The sequence below is a fragment of the Numida meleagris genome, chromosome 2 (genome assembly GCF_002078875.1).
Source record: "Numida meleagris isolate 19003 breed g44 Domestic line chromosome 2, NumMel1.0, whole genome shotgun sequence".
In the NCBI taxonomy this organism is placed as follows: Eukaryota; Metazoa; Chordata; class Aves; order Galliformes; family Numididae; genus Numida; species Numida meleagris.
The window spans coordinates 8,706,185-8,725,593 of NC_034410.1; the positions used below are offsets into that span (position 1 = coordinate 8,706,185).

Consider the following 19,409-nt stretch of genomic DNA (forward strand, 5'->3'; position numbering starts at 1 on the left):
GTAGCACAACAAAATAACCTTAGACTATTGTCAAAAGAGTCATTTCTACTGTTCCATTACACTGATTCATACGTGTGTTAGCTATTTTCTTTAGAAAACTAAAAACTTACTGAAGGAAACTGTAAAAGAGCAGAAAGCTGCTTCTGCAGTTAGATCAAGTGAAGTCACAGAAAAAGGAAGCAGAATAACCAAGAACAATGGTAGTCTTTCATTGAAACCTTCTTCCTTATTATAAAAGTAACTTCTTAATAAAAGGAGCCTGGTAATTACTCAACATCATCCTTTAAGAAGATCTACAACCTGAAGTTATTTTTATTCTGTACTAAGACAAATTAAATTTTAGCATATTTCAGTGCATCTAATTTAATTATAAACCAATTCCCACTGAAGGAGATGATGCTGTTCAAGGTTGAGATATTATTTTCTTAAAACAAAGTCTATTAACTTATTTCTCACTGCTGACCAGAATAGTCATAGCTACTCGGTGACTTCTTCCCCCACCACCCTCATTCATATATAGATTCACCTTATTAAATCAGCCATATAAAAGTTAAACAGCAGAGGACAGAGTAGTCAGCAAACAAAACATTCCAGACTTACCATTTACACAGATTTCAAAAGATTTGCAGAGATCATCTTCAACCAGGCAGCCTAAAAAACACAATAGAGAGGTAAAAATTAATACAGGTTTCAAACTGTGGATAATTAGCACAGACTGAAGTCCCCTCAGGCTATTAAATTCTCAGCATGAGTCAGACATTTGGTTGCCTTTAGGAGTCTAAATTGGGCAGTACAGAAAGGTAAGAATGGGGAAACAAACTGGTTAGACAGCACCTATTTCTAACTGGTTACAGTCAGCATAACCTTTGATGGGTCTCTTCTCCTAATTCCTCCACTGAGGGTTCAGTATTCTCAGCGCTTTTCTCTCACTTAATAATTCAAGGAACTTTACATTCCCTAATTTTGAACACAATATTATTTGACAGCAGAATAATGCTGCAACATACCACCACAAATCAGGAGTTTCCTCAAGCAGTTTACACTCCAGTGAGATAAATCTATGAGCTAGGTATAAATTGCTCAAAACAGGTGAAAAAGCTCCAGGCTTCAATTTAGTAACTACAACCCTAGACTGTGCCTAGGTCCTCAGCAGCACTTACTCTTTGTAGAAGGGCTTGAAAATAAAGCCATCTATACCAACACTATGATTCTACCCACAGCTGACAAACCAGCACAGCTTCTAGGGTTGGCTTTTCCTCCCATGTGAAGAAGGAAATTGGCACCAGACCAGTTCCTTGGCAGCTCTCTGCTATGCCAGCCCACACCTTGCCCTAGAAACTGCATCCAGATTAGCAAGCTCTCCTCATCCACTTGGATGCATGTTCACATTGGAAATCCACCCATTGCTGATACCTCCAAACCAGGTATGAGACACTCATCGTTACCTCCTGTCTCCAGGCAAAATGAGCTCGTGTTCCTGAGAGCAGCCGAAAAGAGAGCATGATGCTCCCTGCTCTGGTCACTCCATACTAGGGAACAGGGACACAGATGAAGCACTGGAGCAATTGGAAGTATCATGCTACTGTCAGGACCATGTGCTCTGTTAATCCAAACAGTAGCTGGTTTATTTTGTGTTCTCACAAGCAACTGGAACCTGATAAACTGTGGTGGATGCCTCATCCTTAGAGAGGCATTTAAGGTCAGGGTGAATGGGGCTCTGAGAAACTTGATCTCAGTGTAGGTGTCCCTGTTCTTTGCAGAGGAGTTGGACTAGACAACATGTATGGGTCCCTCCCAACTCAAACAGTTTTATGATTCTATGAACTCCAGAGAATGAGGCTGTATTTTGAACAGAAGCTGTCCTAGAAAGTATTCCTACAGTTAATCCTTTTAACATCTCTGGGAAGTGCCTTAACTTTGTAAGTAGACACAGTTGTAGAAATCAAGTGGTCTTGAGTAAATTCCCACTATGCATCAGAAACCAGCCAAGAACTTCACCACATCTAACACCAGGGCATATCCTCTTTTTCCAGAAGCATAAATGTGTTAAGTAAGATATTCTTACCAAAAAGAAAACAAAAGGCTCAAGCCTCTTCCTATTAATTACTCAAGTCCTAACTCTACTCAAAGAAAATTTCCAGAGGGGAGAGAATGACTTATGCATGCTCACACAGCCTTTCCAAGGTACCTGTACACCATCAACGCTGAACTAAAATATTATGTCTCTCAGCAGGATTTATTAGGGTAGTGCTAGGTTTGAGCTAAGCAAGCATATCTATATGAATTCAAGTGGCATTGGCGCACTTGGACAACCTCTTACGTCCATCCCCACCCCTGCCTACAAAGACCACAGAAACAACCTTATGAAGGGAATAGCCTACAACACACATGCTGATAGAAGTGTTCTTTCATCCTTTTACCTATGCACCAATAAACTGTGGTTATACCTTCAGTAGCTTTTGAAAGGTAGTTTCGTATTCAAATTCTGCAAGCAGAGCATGCAGGACAGCATGTGTCTAAACAGCCAACAAACTCCAGTTCGTGACATTTTTGAGACGTTTGTAATTTTGTTCCAGACAAGTCTACTGTTTGACCTGAATCAGTGTCTGAAAACTGCCTGAAGAAAGCTGATTGCAGCCTCGGTGCCAACCCAGCAAAGCAGGAGGATGCCTTAACTATGTATTGACTTAAAGAACCTAAGAGGAGAACTACGACAGGAAATGGCCAAAACACATCAGCACAGGCTACACAGCGCAGTAGGAGCTGTAATTAAAAGCCTAGAAAAGATCACTTCAAATTTGAAAGCTTGCAGGAAAAAAAAAAGCAGATAGAAGATTTCAAGTACTAATGCAGACTAAACAAATGACAAGCATGCTTAAGTATTCCTGTTTTCAGAGATTTGAAGTTGCCATTTCTTCTAAAAGAAAAGCTTTTATGGTTAGGAAAAAATCTCTGGTAAAATTTGTCTGCCTTTTTTTCCTGACAGATTCCAAAGGGGATAGAACTAGAAGCCTGAGGTGGGCATTTCCTCACAGGAAGGTGTCACATGCCCAAAGGAGAACAGAAACCCTGCAGCTGATTTACCACAGAATGGCTTAGCTTGGAAGGGACCTTTAAGGTCATCAAGCTCCAGCCCTCCTTCCTCACCCTGTGGTGGCCACGCTGTAGATCCAACAAGCGTTGAACAAGAAGTTTCAACCAGCAGTGTTTCCAGAGGAGTCACAAGGAAAGAGCATTGATGGGTTCATGCAGACTCTCCTGCTTCTGAAACCCTTGTAATGCAGGTGCTTGTGGCCCTTCTTAACAGCTCCCAGAGCCACCTGTGAGATATCAGCCATCCCATAATATACTGATCATCTCAGAAGCAGAAAAAAATCAGATTTAAAGTTAACTAAATATGTATATTCAGATACAAATAATAAGCCAGACCACATCAGTACAGAACGTAGATTCAAATCCATTCTGATTTGCTTGATATACTTTGTGTTATCCCTTAATATGTTTTCCATGAAAAGAATAAAAGAAAAATAATTTCATCACATCTGAATTTTTCCTTTAATAATAGTTGATTATTAGATGCTGACTGTTTCTAGTTGACGTCATTAGCCTTGGAAATTTATGTCTTGGAGAGCAAATTAATCAAGTAAATGTATTAAAAACTGCACCCACCAATGAATACCCCAAAATAGCCTACAATGACCTTGAAGACTCCCTGAAAAATACTCTATCTCAACTTATTGCTAGCATTGATTGTTACATATAATTCACCCAACCAGTCAATGTACTAATTTAACTACTAATTTATCTTTTGTTGTTTCTGCTGTGACATTAAGACACATCATATTTCATTTAAAATATTATTTGCCAACTAATAGTAATGACAGCAATAAGTCACTGCTGAAGAGTGAAGAGGCATTGTCTCCAGTAGGCGCTTAATTCAGTTCATGCCTTATGGGATCAAAATTACAGCAGCCCTAAAATAAATTCTCCATATAACTTCAACCAGCTGAAGAAGAGTAGAACTGCACAGGTACACAAGTGCACTTATTTGATTGTGCCTCTAAATCTGCCAAATTAATTCTCCAAGTTCTTCTGCTGCAGACAGGAGTACATTCAATGCATCATTTATGCAATAAAATGGAAATAAAAGCACCTAGCATTGCAGCATCAAAACTACATCCAGCTAGCCCCATATGTCTTCTGAAGAAAACAGTTCTAGCATTAACTAACATCAAAATCTAGGTGCAGTCAAGACTTCATCTCCTAATAAACTTACCTTGCATTAAAAATTTGCCTTTCCACTAGCAGTTATACAGCCCTATTCATAAAACCCAAGTCTCAGTGGTAACATAGAAGACTGGAACAATAACATAGTTGTGGGTAAGTGCACCAGCACCCACAAGAACAAGCAGAATTGTTAGCTTCATCATCAACTCCTCACGTAACCAAGGCTCACAAGTCTATACTATGTGCCTTGTAACAAAGCAAGAGCCTGTCCCTGACACATAAGAAATTAGTTGTTCAAAATCCAGGCAGCTTGACAGTAAGGATTATCCTATCTATAAATACATGCTTTTCACATCATTATGCATAAAGGTTTAATTCCTAGTGACATAACCCAATAGCCTGCAAATCTAGTACATCATTTCACGTAACAAGAGCATTTGCGTTGAATACACTCACATATACACCTTTTCTCAAGTGTCATTATATTTTTTTAAAGCTTTATAACTGCCTAAAATCAGGTAGGTAGCTGAACACTTCCATGGAACATTTTTTGATCGCCAGGCAGGAAAGTTGATTCCATAGGGCTACCCAAGACCTACCTCCTTTTTTCCCCCCTCTGTCTTAACATCCCCAGTGCTATTTTCAGATGATCAGTACAATGTAACTGTAAAAAATGCTGTTGCAACAGCAGAACACTATAGCACATGACCTAGAAGTTCAAGTCTCTCTTTATCAAAATAGTCTTCACGTGAGATACAAGACTACTCTCTCATTTCATTGAGTTTACAGCAGTTATACTTTCCTAGAAAAGCCTACTTTGTCTTTAGACTTAAGAGTTTAAATCACACTGGACCATATCATTTGTTTAGCTTTATAGTAGAAGCCCATGAGGGTTTTAACAGTCAGGTCAATTGAAGTCATTGGATCTCTATCTAGAGAAAGCTGCAGGAATTGAATTATGAAAGAAAGAATTTTATAAAAACCATTGGACAGATAGACTGCATTGCATTTATTTCTCAGTCCTTTCCTCCCACTTAAGCAGCCTGTAACTATTACACTTCAAAAGCGTCTCATCTAATAAAATGTGATTAGTCTAAGCAGCTTTACTATCTACAACTTAAATGTATATAGCTTATATATATATATATGTATATTCCTTTGGCTTTCATTATCAAAAATTGCCTTACAACATCAAAATAAGAAAACAAACAAGAGACAATAATAACTAAGTTTCTCCCATACTAATAAATTAAAACCTAGGAAAATAAAAACCTTGTAAATCCTTACTGCTGTTGAGGCTTTTCTCTCTCTTTCACAATCTTCATTCAACAACCACATGACCAGCTAACAGCACTTCATCCTCAAAGTGCATAATGACTTCCCCTCCATAAAAATTTCAAACAATACAGACTCCTTTAATAAAAATACACTGATGCTTATTAGCATTTTCAATAATCCAGAATCGAAATTCACTCCAGATCCACCTCCTTCTTTCAGGTTCTCTGGTAAGGAGACCTTGAAAGGTAATTTCTGCTAAAAAAAACTGCTAATGAGAAAAAAGGAAACACCTGGCTGCACCAACACTGGGCATGCCTGATGGGCCTCCTCAGGTCCTTAACAGCACCTGTGAATGTTTTAAATAGATGGCTTGTGGTGGTTTTTGTTGTTTTGATTCAGATGGCAGCTCACGTAACAGGGGTACTTTGAACTGGAGAAAGTCAGATAGTGTATAACACTGGTTGATGATAACGTAAACTGATGGGAAGAAAGAAGCATGACTTTCATACACAAAACTGAAAGTTGAATGCTCTTCTCACTGGCATACGTGAGAGAAAATGTCAGCCGGCTGAAGCTGTGACCCATCCAACACATCCTCATCTGTCTGCTCTCTGTATGTCTAACAAATCTAGGATTACACAAAACTACAAACAAAGCGGGGGGAAAACATACTTTTAGCTTATGACGGGATCCTCTTGTTTTCCCTACTCTGTGGTTACGTAGGCCTACGCTACAGGTGTAACATACTATTCATTACTCAAAACCTGTCAACTGTATGTGAAAATCAACTGTTGTTTATTGTCTTCGGCTTTACTTTTGTTATTCACTTTGAAAAGAAATTTAGACATTCCTTAGCTCTCCAACTTTCCTCTTAATCTCCTCCTTCTCTTTTTTTTTTCCTTGTTCCTCTTTTAATTCTGTTCTGAACTCCACCATTCTCTTTTCCAGAAGTACATTTTCTACCTCCTACCTATTCTCTTCTGCTCTCCAAAAAAACTGTTCCGTTGCATTCTGTCATTTTCAACATATATTAATCAGGCACTACCTTTCCTACCCTTACTCCTTTCTTCACTTATGCCTATGAACAGCCTGTCTGTCACTTCCGTAATATTTTTGATTGTTTGGTGATTACTGGATCTCCATTCTCAACCTCTTCTTCAGGTGCCCTTCTAGCACACTTGAGCATTCCTCATTTATCTCCCTCCCTGCAGATGAGATGCTGAAGAGAGTTCAAGAAACAGATAGAATTTGTTCCATCTTGCTTTCTGTGCTCAGGAGTGATGTGTTTGGACATGTTTTCTTTTGTCATTCTTGGGTTCTCAGGATATCTAGAATAGTGCTCACTGAAACAGGCATTCCATGAAGACATTGGAACCTCTGACACTTTATCAGCAATGGCTTTTAACAGTAGTTTAACTATGAATCAAAGCAAATTTATTTGTTCAAAAATAATATTAAGAAGCACACAATACTAAATGAACTTTTCTCACAGGAGACAAGTGTAACAAGAACTGAGTTTTGATCAGCATTTATTCCATCTTATATGTTTTCAAAAGTAACAGGTGCCTAATGTTTTTGGTAATACTGTAAACTCTTGAGAATATAGGTTTTTTGTGGGTTTTTTTTTTTTTTTCATTTTGCGCATGTGTACAAAGCTTAGCACAGCCAAGCGCTGATCCCTGGTGAAGAATCCAGGCCTTACTGTAATCAAAACTAACAATCAGAAAGAAGACACAAGAAATCCAAGCAGTGGTTAACTGGAAGACAGTCTCTTAAATAAAAAGTTTCCAAAGTACAGACAGATTTCCCATAAGTGTTAACATATGGTATCAACACTTCCCTAACTCTGAATTATTGCTTGTTTCAATCATTCATTATACGCACTGTATATTAAAATATGATCCTAGCCAGAACAATTCACTGTGGAATAAGGAGTTCTCATTCAAAACAAGAAAATGTCAGTACTGAGCTCACAGCCAAGACTTGCTCCTAAAGCCTCAATCACAGTTCATATTAGCGCTTCAGTTACCCCCTTTATATCACTTGTTCTTCAACATGCATGGACTGACGCACTATGTAAGCCTAAGAATACAAAAATGCTGTAACGTGACACCATTTCTCAGTGTGCAGTGGGGCTGCCATGTCCTTTCTGCATTTAGGGAAAAAAAAAAAAGAGTACATTATTTCTTTTGCATGTGATTAGCTCTGAGCCTGCCCACTACTAAAGAAAGGAATTGCTTTGCGGTAAAAATACAGTTAAGTTATCTGATTACTAATGCTGTGATTGCAATGATGTAGGGCTTTTCTGCCGGAAAGTGCTGAGGAAAGGTCACTATTAAGAATAATTGAAGATGCAATCAGTAATAATAATTCACGAGGGGAGGAGAAAGGGAAAGGCCATCATTAGAAAAGCTTCAGACCAGAATTCACATTTTTGCCTCAAAAGAACACAGCATGTGATGGGCTGATACAAGAAATGAATGTTTTATTATGCCTTTTTGTCTTTTTTTGCACAGTAAGTATTAAAAAAACTTTGTCTCCCCCATGAAAAATCAGTTTCTCAGTGCTACATGTCCCAGCTCTGGTTCTGCAGCTCAGATAATTTGGCAAATAGGAAGCAAAGATATAATACTCCTGGCAAATATAATGCTTAGTTATATTGAATGTTCTCCATTTAAATGATAATTTTTAAAAAGCAGATATATCCATTCTTGGAGAAAAAATAGATCACTTAAAAACTAAGATTAAAATGATTACTTGGTCTTTCATCAAGACCAAAAACTTTCACTCATATCCATTAACTGTGACAAGAGGGATTAAATGTGATTTTGCTCAAGTAGCTTGGCCTCAAACAAAATATATTTGCCATGTTGGTAGTCCATATTGGAAAGAAATAAACACCTCTACAATATGGAGTGTACAAAATGTTCTTTCAAAATTAGAAAATGTTAATTGAAGTGCTCACAAGCTGTAAAATCTCATAAAAATCAAGACCAGTCCTTTAATAACTGTGATTCAGTTCCTCCTGTTTGTTACCAGTTGCTAAAAGGAATTTCCTCACTGAGCACTGAACTACCATTATCCAATACACACTGAAATCACAGCTCTGTCCTAAGCCAAACCTTTTTGTGCTTAGCAAAGAAGTTAAGGGCTGAACACCCATTGAACCTAAATGATTTCTACATTGGTGTTTAAATACATCAATAAGCAGTCTGAAATCTTTTGTTGCTATTGCCTGCATGATATCCTTTCCTCTGAGATCTATAGGCAGCAAGGTTTTCTAGGATTTATCATAGCCACAGAATACCTGAAAAGTTAAAACTGAGGTTTAGGTAAAGCAGAATATGATGGTACGAGCAAAGCCTTTCTCAGTATGACTGCATGTATACCAGCAAACACGGCAGTTCAGTGGCCTCTGCCATCATTATTCTATGAAAGAGCTACTGCCATCATTATATCTGTTAATCTGGTTTTACCATCAGTAACTGTCAATCTTATCCTGTATACATGGTTTACAAAACTGTGGAACAGAGTGAAAGTCCTAATTATAATTCAGTTCTAGCCTCCTTTCACACTTTGGGTTAACACAAGCTGGGTCAAAGAAGAAGTGAACCATCAGGTAGAGGAAACTGGATTATCTGTGGGTTATGTGCTTTGGAAGATAGTCCTTTTTATAAAATTTTCCATTATACTTACATGGGGAAGAGGTTTATGTCCTATCATCTAAAGTTAATTAGTTTCCATGGTCTGCGACAGGATTTTTTTTTAAATAGTTCTTTAAAGTTCTTCCTCATGTTTTGAGAAATCTTCCAATATTCACATAATCAATGGAAGGAAAAGAGATATGTTTATCATTGCCCTCTAATAAGCACCAAAATTTTGTTTTCATTTTGTCTCAGAAAACCTTGTATCTGCTAGGCACTTGAAAAAAAAGCAGAATTCACAATTCTCAAGGCCAGTATTTAAGGACTGTTCCAGAGGACCATCCTGCTGGAATGAGCACCTTTTACATTCTGTGCTACTTAGCAAATAGTACAGCATCATTTAATTGATGGTGTGATCAATACCTATCACATACAACTTTTTTTCTCCTATCTCTTCTTACTTACAAAGTCACTCTCCTTTTTGTTCCATCTCTGTTGCATAGCTAATTATAAACCACAGTAAATTATCATGCAGATGTGGTAAAAACAGCTTGAGAAGAATGAAAAATGAATCTCATAAATCAGTGGAACCTGAACAGCAAGGGGACAGTCCACAGTCATTTGTTGTTGGAAAGTAATTCTCATAGACAAAACAGCACGCGTGGGTTTGGGAGCTCCACTTTACAGATGAGCCTTGAAACAAGGACATGGGAATGAGACAGTACTCAAAATCTCTTTATTTCTGCATATCCATATTGAAGTCTGCTAGATATTGAAAACATTTTCAATTGTTGTTATTGGGAGTGTGTCTGGAAAAACAGCTTCATAACTTTATCATTTAGTTTTGAGTCCTTACATAATGTTTATCTGGAGTGATGAAAACACCTGTGTTCATCTCACGAAAGAGACACAACTGTATACATTTAGTAATTTCTTTAATAAAGAGTTTAAACAGCCCTGAGTAATCTCCATTAAATATTCATGTGTTGGAGAAGAATAATGAAAGTCAATGAAAAAACTCATAGTCTCTTAAAGCTCTCAAAGGAAAAAAGAATAATATTAGGTAAAATTCAATGGACTGTGTCAGCAAGATTTATCTATATAGTTTACCCTTGGACTTAGAATTGCAAATGAAGCTGAAGCGCTCTCTATTAGGGGACAGTTATAAGAAAAAAGTCATAGAAGGATACTGGTAGCACACCAAATTTAAAAGTACTTAGTGAAGAAGCCTAAAACTTTTCCCTTTCCACAGAAAAAATGCAAGAATCTCATAAATGTCTGTGTACTAGAAATGTCTGTACATTTTCTAAGAACGAAGATCTTCTCGTCAATACAAATTATGTCTTGATATACAATCAACTTGCAGCATCATGTGGCTTTGTTCAAGTCCTGTTCGACTTACATGGAACGGCATATCTGGGCATCGCTGCATTCTTGTCAGAGATTCACATTAAGGAACAGTATTTTATTATGCTGATAATGAATAAAATCTATCCCATATTGATTCAAAACTCATTCCAGACAGTAGTTTAAATTCATCACATGGTAAAATTGATCATTTCTACTTACTTTTGTGAAATTGCACTGACTTCAAAGAAATTCTGGCCCTGAGAGTGAATGGTCCTGATTCTGACCGGTAATTGTGCTCTAACTACTTCTGAATCACCCTGATGTATATGTGGCTGGCATTAGAGCCAGCTGTCCCAGAATACATTCTGCTCTCATCTCTGTGAAGTAGCTCTGCCTGCCCTGTGATACCAGGGAGATGTTTTTTCCCCAGGATAACTATTGAGAGGCAGACATTTTAATAACATATGTCAGAGAACTAGTAAAGAAAAAGGCTTATAGCAATTAGATTAAAGCAATCTGGGGAGGAAGCCAAGAAAATTAGAGACAATTCTGAAACACAAATAATCTGATGCATGTTGAGTAGCACAAGAATTCATATTTCTGATTCCTTCCTGAAAAGTACCAAAAAGACAGTGTTTCTCTCTCTAGGACAAAAAAAAATTGGAAGACTAAACTTTCCAAATTTTTGAAGTTCATCTAGCTATTGAACTCCTTTTAACAATGAGAAAACACTGAAAAAATTCAGGGAGAAAAACCCTGACGTCTGTCTTTGGGAGTTTCTGTAGGTGCCTTTCAACTTCAAGAGTAGCCAAAGGTCACTACTATATCATAACCATACAGTCCCCAACTCTTATTGACTTAACATCTAATGCCTATTGATTTTGATAGAACTGATGTGTCTGAGCAGGTTTGAGAATCAGGGAGCAAATGCCTACTTTTTAATTTTTTTTTTAATATTTATTTTATTATTTTTCCCTCTGCAAACACTAATCTCTGAAGTGTCTGTGTGAGGAACATAGAGCTTTTATAGAACAAATAAGAAAAAGATGTTAACAAACAGTTGATGATGCACATCCCCTAAAATAAAGAGGGGATATCAAGCTACTTTTAAGCCAGGCCTACTAGCAAGGTTGCGAAACTAGGATTTAGCAGAATGGAATCCAAGTCTTGGTCTTAATTTTTGCTGCTGGTCTGAACAAATCATTTTACTACAACTTTCCTCCTGTATTCCATCTAGTCTTATCTAGTTAAGCACTAAAATTTATCATATGTTTGCAAGTGGTTGGTAGGATGAAGAACTGTTGAAGTTTGGGATGCTATTGATCATTGTAATACAAATGTTAAGCTTTTTATAACTTTAATTAACTTCTCTACACTCCACAGAAGAGTTTTCAACTTTAGAAAGAAAATGGCTGCATAAAGCTACCAGGAAGTATTCGAAACAATGCAAACAAGCATTCACTGAAGAGTACTTTTTTAGTGGTCATTTAAGAAAAGCCAATGCCTTCTCAAAAATGCAGGGATTTCTGCAGAAATCACAAAATATATCCTTGACAGTCAATGAACTCAGTAATACACAAGCTTTGATTCTTGTTCCATGAAGAGTATTGAAGGTAGGAGGAAAAGTATCCCTGGGACAAGAATTCTCATTCTTACCCCAAAGGGGCAAAGCAGCAGACAGCCAAGGAGACATCCACACCTCAGGTGCAAGCTGTACATATCTCCATACGGCTTTGGGAGAATTAGCTGTCATTCGGTCTTGGCTTGATATGTACATACTTCTTAGAAAGGGGTAGATTGTTCCTCGAGTCTCAGCTTGCATTCATTCTTTCTACTTTAATTTTTAGTTATCTAAAAGTCTGATTTTTATGGAAGGTAAAATAAGACACAAATACGTACATACAGAAAAAAATGTATTTGAATTCTGCGTCCATCCATTGTCATATTCCTTTTGAATGATCAGCAGTCAGCATGATTACATGCATTTTCTATTTATAAAGCCTGTACAGTGCACGTTATATACAGCACACTGAAGTTCCAGTGCCATGATCCAACAGATCACAATTCACTTCGGAGAACAGGTGAATGTCAGTCTTCCACAGTTTTCATTTTCCCATCTAAGCTTAAGCTGAAGACTGAAGCTGAGTAGTTATCATCTCTCAAAGTCTCCAAAGCAAATTTATCAAAGATAAATTCCATATAGGAAGAAGTACATCCCACTAGAATTCTTCACTGAATTTCTATACATCTCACTGTAACAGCATGACATCATTACAGCTTCCTCCATGACCATGCCCTATGCCATCGTGGATGTTCCTTTTTCTCCTGAGAGTTACTAGGCAGAAGTCAAATAGTGGAAAAGAAAGGGGAACAGAGATTTTCACATCAGTATTTACCAATGAGAAGCTACCTCCCAGCTTCCTCTGCTGGCCCACTAAACTGCTCTGAGTTCCAGAGCTGGCTCTGCTTGCTGCTCCGGCCTCTCGCTAGTAATAACAGCCTGAAGTCTGCACAACAGAAATCAGTGGGGCAGATTAAGTTCATGGAGGAAACACTGGAGATGGCCCGCATTTCACTATGCCATAAGAAGATGAATGTACAGGAAAAGAGAAACCAGGAGAAAAGAGTCTGAGAAGGTGAAAGAAAATGACCTTCATATATATGTGTGTAAAGCATAAAGAGTCAAAAGTGATAAAAAGTCCAAAGTCCAGAGATTACCCAGCAGCAGAGATAAGAACAGCCCTGAGCTTTCCTGCCAGAGTTTTGCACTGACTCTGTAGCAGTGCTGCCTTCAGATTTCAGTGTGGCAGAAGGCAACTCATTTCTTGCAGAAATCCTGAGAGCAGAAATTGTTTTACAATAATTCCACTGATAGTTCACAAGCCCATTCCAAAGTTTCATTTATTCAAGACTGGAATTTTAAAAATATATATTTCTTGGTGATTATATTTCACAAAGTTCTACTCATGAGTCTTCAGTCTATAGCTAACTGTAAGTTGACTGGCATTTGCATAATTTTGTGAGACATGTTATTCAGTGAGGTTTAGAATCAGTCTGGCACCTCGTATGTGAGCCTTCTTAAGAATTCTTAAATTATTTTAATGAACCACTATTATTCAAAACATTTTTTTTTTTCCTTCAGGATTTGAACTTTAGCCAAAACACTAAACCACAGTCTCTATGTGTATGCTTGGAGACTTTCTATCTGATGAATACCTTAAAAATATGATCTTATGTTGTTTCTGAATTTAATACTCTGCGGACAGCAAATATCAATGTGTACAATGTTCTCTGCATCAATATAGTGATTACAAAAAATCCTAATTATAAGAGGAAAGGAAGAGAGAAAGAAAGGGAAAAAGAAAGGAAGAAAGAGAAGGGGGAAAAAAAGAGAAAGAAAGAAGGAAATCTGTGACCTTTATCCCTGCTCTACAAAGCATAAATCATGCAGCAGAAGTACAGGCACAATGTTTCAAAGAAAAAAAAAAATCCCAAATGTATAAATAATATATTTTAGTGCCACTTCATTTGAGGTGTTCTTTCAACAAACATGAGATTGCAATGAGAACGTCTGAACGTTGTCAGCTCTGAGGCTGTTTCACAGAAGTTATGCCAAAAAATGCAAAACATGGCAGAGCAGTCTGTTATCATACACGAGTTTGTACAAGGACACAATACGCTGCTGCTTCTCTTCATTTAGCTTTGCTGAGAACAATACTTATCAAATTCACATTGAGCATCACATTTTCAAGGAGCTGCCTTCACTTTCCTGTGCACAGCAGCTGACTATCCGGTCAAGGACCAGAACAACAAGCAGTGTAGTGACAGTCCTCTTGCTTTTGTGCAATTTCCTGGAATGGTTTCACTGAGGAGTACAAAGAAAAAAAAATTGGATTTCACAGAATACGAGCTGTCTTGTTATTCTGCTGTGGAAAAACATGCCCTGGCAGACTTAGAAATTTGGTTCAGGATAACATCAGGATTTTTACAGCTGAAAGGTTTTGTCTATTAATTCAACATCTCTTTAGCTATTAACTGAATATCAAAACAACTAAAAAATATTTTGCATTGCTGTCTTTGTTATTACCACATTTTTAATGATTTTACACAGCTAAAAATGTGAAATTTGAGAGTGTAGGTTAAAGGAACAACCAGTTCTCAGAGAACCATAGAATCATAGAATTATTAAGGTTGGGAAAGACCACCAAGATCACCTAGTCCAACCATCAACTCATCACCAACATACCACTAAACCATGTCTCTAAAATGTGGCAAAAAGTGGCCAAGTCTGCTGGGATCTTCCATCAGGGTAACCTGGCTCTTCTTTCCCACGGGTTAACACAGCATGAGGATGCAGGAGGGCAGCTCCTAGTGACTGTGAACAGGCCCGCATCCTCCCTCACTCCCAGAAAATCCTTACATCCCCCATTCTCAGCAGCTCTGTTCATTGACAGATGATGATTTAATGACATGCAATATATGTATTTCTGGGTAAAAGGTAGAGCACACATATAATCACTACACATTTACTCTTGCTTTCAGTTGTAATGTTTTATTTACAAAGAGAGATGAAAGAGCACATCATAAGTTTGAGGGGAAATAAAAAAAGTGTTCTGGAGCCTTTTGTCACTCTAGAGCTCTCAAGTTTTTTTGCACTGTGGCTGCAACTTTTCTAGGGCCATGATTCCTTTGTTACTGCTTTCTGATCAGTCTTTACCATCTCTCCTCCAAAGGCAGCCCAACACAACAGCCAATACAGTTCACCAACATGGACCTCATGGATAGGGCAGTACATTTAGGCCACGGATTATCCCCTCACCTGCTTTCCTCTCCAGATGTATGAACCTGCAGAAAGCTGACAGAGCCTAGGGAAGCATTACCCAGGCTTCTTCCCTAGCTCACTTCACAACATTCACGTTCCCAGATGAAAAACTGACTCTATACACTGAAGAAGTTTTAAAAAAAAAAGTGAAATATATATGAATGAACAACTTACTTGTTCATTACTTCATAAAACATTTTTTATATAATTTTTACTAAAATACCATAAGAGATTTAAGGTGACTCACAAACATCCAAAAATATGGAAACTATTTACAGTCTGTGTATTTTTTCCTTTATGATGAAGGTAGACTAAAACTACTCAGCTTTTGTTTCTTGTTATTTTCTGCCTCATTTCTGCCTTCCCTTTTGGTAAGAATAATCATGTACATTATGCCTTTCTTGAGAAACTCCTGACTGCACGCCACCTGTATCAGCAGGAGGCAGGCAGATAAAAAGCACTAACCACATAGTTGCAATTACGTATCAAAGATGACTGCTCATCTCCATAATTTCTAGTGTTAGTTTTCCCATTTTCAGCTTGTGCCATCCAGTGTGACAAAACACAGTTAATGATTGTCTTTGAAGACTGCTGGAATATATCTCTATTATAGATATACAGACATGCATATTATATTATCCTACATATATAAATTATATGTAGAAAATCCTTTTTTTTTTTTTTCCTAATTCTTATGCTAAAATAGGAATGAAATTTCATGATACAAGGACTTGGGAAGAAGGAGGGACTAAAAAGGAGGCACTGCACAATGTATTTACCTTTTTCATGAGGCTTCCAGAGAAGGGCTCTTTCTGCATTAAACGGGAGAATCTTCCACCAAACTATGAACAGAAAAATTTCCTACATTTTGCTTCAGTCTCACAGAAGGCCTTCTGTTATTTATAAATTAATCTGTGAATTGAAAAGAACTTCACGCTTTTGCCTGTTGCTATTATGGTCAAGATGTAGGGCTAGCACAAGAGAAAATAAGCCCACTTTGGCTTTTAAAGCAGAAGGTAGGAAATAGCTAAATAAATTTGTGTTGTTATATTTTCAGTATCCATCCCCAAAAATACCTGAAATTGTTGAATATTCTTAGAAAATAAAGTCTAAAACATGAAGATTTTCCTTGGAGCCATAAGGAGCTGCAGTCACCACGCCAGGTCACTGGCACAAACTGAAAGACAAGTTTGTGTGATTAAAACAAACCTAATGGGTTTATTTTTAAATACAGGCATTTCATAATGAATATTCAGCAAGACAGCTGCAGCCCCAAATCATTCACTGAACATAGCCTGGAATGTTTTCAAATAATCTTTGAATAAATGAAGAAATCCAGAATATTCCTCACAGGTCTGTCTCCTGCCTACGCATTTGGGATTTTTTTTAATTTATTTGGTCTCTGTTCAAGTTATGAATAGCTAAACACCACTAAGAAGGCTCAAAAAGCCTTCGAAGCCACAAAGAAGTGCCACTGGAAGCACAAAGATTTTTCATTCTAGAAATTTTCATTTGTGAACTCAAAAATGTTAGACAGTGGATGTAAGACAATGATTTAGAAGCTTGGCTTTTTCTCCTTTCAACTCCATAGGAAGATAGAATTCCATCCCATGCTTCTGCAATTAGTATTAGAGCTGAACTTGATTAATGGGGTCCTACCTTATGGTGGCTGCTTATTTAAAGAACAGTAGTGTAAAGGAAATGAACACTTCAATCTTCCTTGCATCACTACTTAATCAGTGCAAAATTGTGGGGTTACGAACCAGTCTGCAGAGAAGTCTGCCACCATACAGACATATATAGACATATACATGTATTAAGAAAAAAAGATAAAATAATCAGGTCAGCACCTACCTTCTTCAAATCTTCATAGATATTTACAACAAGGCACTGATACTCAGTATTTCTCTCATTTCTAAACTTGTTAAAATTGTATACAGTCAGTGACATCTTTCCACCTTAAAATAAAGATCAGACTCTAGGGATTTATATTACTGATCAGAGCCTAAAATTTTGCTTCTGGACACAGTAAATAGATAGGATATAGTAACACAGAGCATATTTTCAAACAATCATCTATGTTGGTAGAAATCAAGCTACATTTCATACATGCAAACTTAGTTATCACTGCATCATACATTCAGCTCAGAACAAGAAGTTCTAATACTGTGAAGCACAGAAAGTAGGCATGAATAGAGATTCTACTTATCCAAAACTGTCTTAGTTCAGAGGTTAATTTTTAGCTGACAAGTGAGAGGTTCATTCTCTATTTCAGTACGCCACTGCATCTGAATCCTTGAATGATTCCTACAGAACAAGTGCGAGGGAGCAAAAAGTGTAAGGCTGTCTCAAGTCTATTTCAAGTACTGTAGGAGTTTGAGAGCAACTGCATTTTTCAACATATGCTAAAATACAGCAGGATAACTTTACGGATTCTACAGCTCCATGCAGACAAAAAAGGCTAGAAAGGATCTGGATGTTTCATGCAGTCAAAAAGATGAAAGGAACAGTACTGGCAGGTTACTTTCTGCAGGAAAGCACCAGTCCTTATGGAGAACAGCAATGTATGAGCCCTCCATAACTAGTCACAGCAGCCGGAATCTAAGCACAAAGACACAGTGAACACATCCAAGCTCATTTGCCCAGTTCACAAAGAAAGGTTACACGAGATCTGAGTTGTATTTCACTGTAGTAGGCTGGCTCACTTGGCGCAATACCTCGAACATTGGTTATGACTAATTTATGGTGACTGACTGGAGAAGTTTCATTTTTAATGGAAATGATTCTAAGCCAGGAGAAATAATGAGAAAGAAAAAAAAAAAACATTCCCGCTATGTGACCCAGTTTGAGCTTCTCTAATGTATGCTGTTCCTGCACTGTGAACTTTCTGCTCGTGTTTTGTTTCTGTTGTTCTTCTTGGTATAAGGCAGCACTGCCAACCATTTCCACCAGAGACCCTTTCAGTTTCAGTACTCCAAGGGCTCTTTTATATCTCCTTAGTTCAGCAGAAGGAAACCCATGTGACAGAAGATGCAATGTTTTCCTTCCCCTTTTATGACAGCAGCCGTTCAGAGGACTGAGGTGGCACTGATAGCCCAATAAAATCACCAGCATGCAACTTAATGCTTCCCACAGCAGAGTGCAAATTTCAAGATTTGTATCAGGGGAGCTGTGTCCAGACCTGGACTCTGGCTCCGAAAATGGGAAGTGGCAGATGTTCAGAAAGAGAGCTTCAAAAATACTTTCCAGTTTAAAAACATAGAGTTAGTGGTGGTGTCTAGACCGTGCTGCTTGAGAAACACCAATTCTCCCTTATATCTCATTTATCCTTTGGGTTTCTTCAAAGCCCTCGTGACAGGCAAGTAAACAAATATTACCTACTTTTAGCTTGTGAAAGTAAATGTGTTACATCATGTGTGCCAGATGTGAAAAGCAAGTTGTGAAAAGTAAGCAATTAACAGTCCTAGCAGTGGTCTGTGTGCCACTTGTGCATCTGTTTTTGCCTTAAAGATCTTACAGCCTAGAGAGATGGCATAAAACAGTCCAGTGGAAAGGAAATCAAGTTTCTCACCTGACATCTTTTAAAGTTATTATTACTTTAAATATAGGAGTGAGTGATTGTTCTTTTTCTCTTCTGTATCAGTACATTCTTCTTCTCTATTAGTTCCTCTGTTTCCTCATCTCTGACACAACACTGTTAGACCAAAAAGCTTCCCTGTTTTTCTCTTGCCTTCTCAGTACCTCACTTTTCCTACATATCAAATTTAAACAGTTTTTAAGCCATCAGTGGAAGACAGATTACTTTGCAGAGCAGAAAGCGTTACCGTGTTCGTTACGGTCCAGCTGGACCATCAGCAAAGTGAAGATAAAAGTACTTTCCTGTTCTTCAGTCCTAAAACTAGTTGTAGGATGTAAAAGACTCAAATACTAGAATTCAGGCTAGACTTGAAACCAGTTTTAATACATTTCATTACTCTGCCTTTAAGCAGCAATTTATGCTTTACATAAAGTCAGGCATAGACTGCTGGGATCTGAATGCCAAGGAGATTTAGGTATGGTGGAGTATTCTGTGTTTATCTAAGGAGACT

General features: G+C 37.7%; 1 protein-coding gene across 2 annotated transcripts in view; it reads right to left on the reverse strand.

The window, feature by feature from the left end:
* PTPRN2 (protein tyrosine phosphatase, receptor type N2) overlaps window positions 1–19,409 on the reverse strand; it is a 636,306-nt gene that overhangs the window by 572,670 nt on the left and 44,227 nt on the right. For both annotated transcript variants that reach the window (XR_002435341.1, XM_021387625.1), the window contains exon 2: window positions 601–651. Coding sequence is in view for 1 of the 2 variants with exons in the window: in XM_021387625.1 (XP_021243300.1) it covers window positions 601–651 (51 nt within the window). In the remaining variant the exon portion in view is untranslated. The remainder of the gene's footprint in view (window positions 1–600; window positions 652–19,409) is intronic.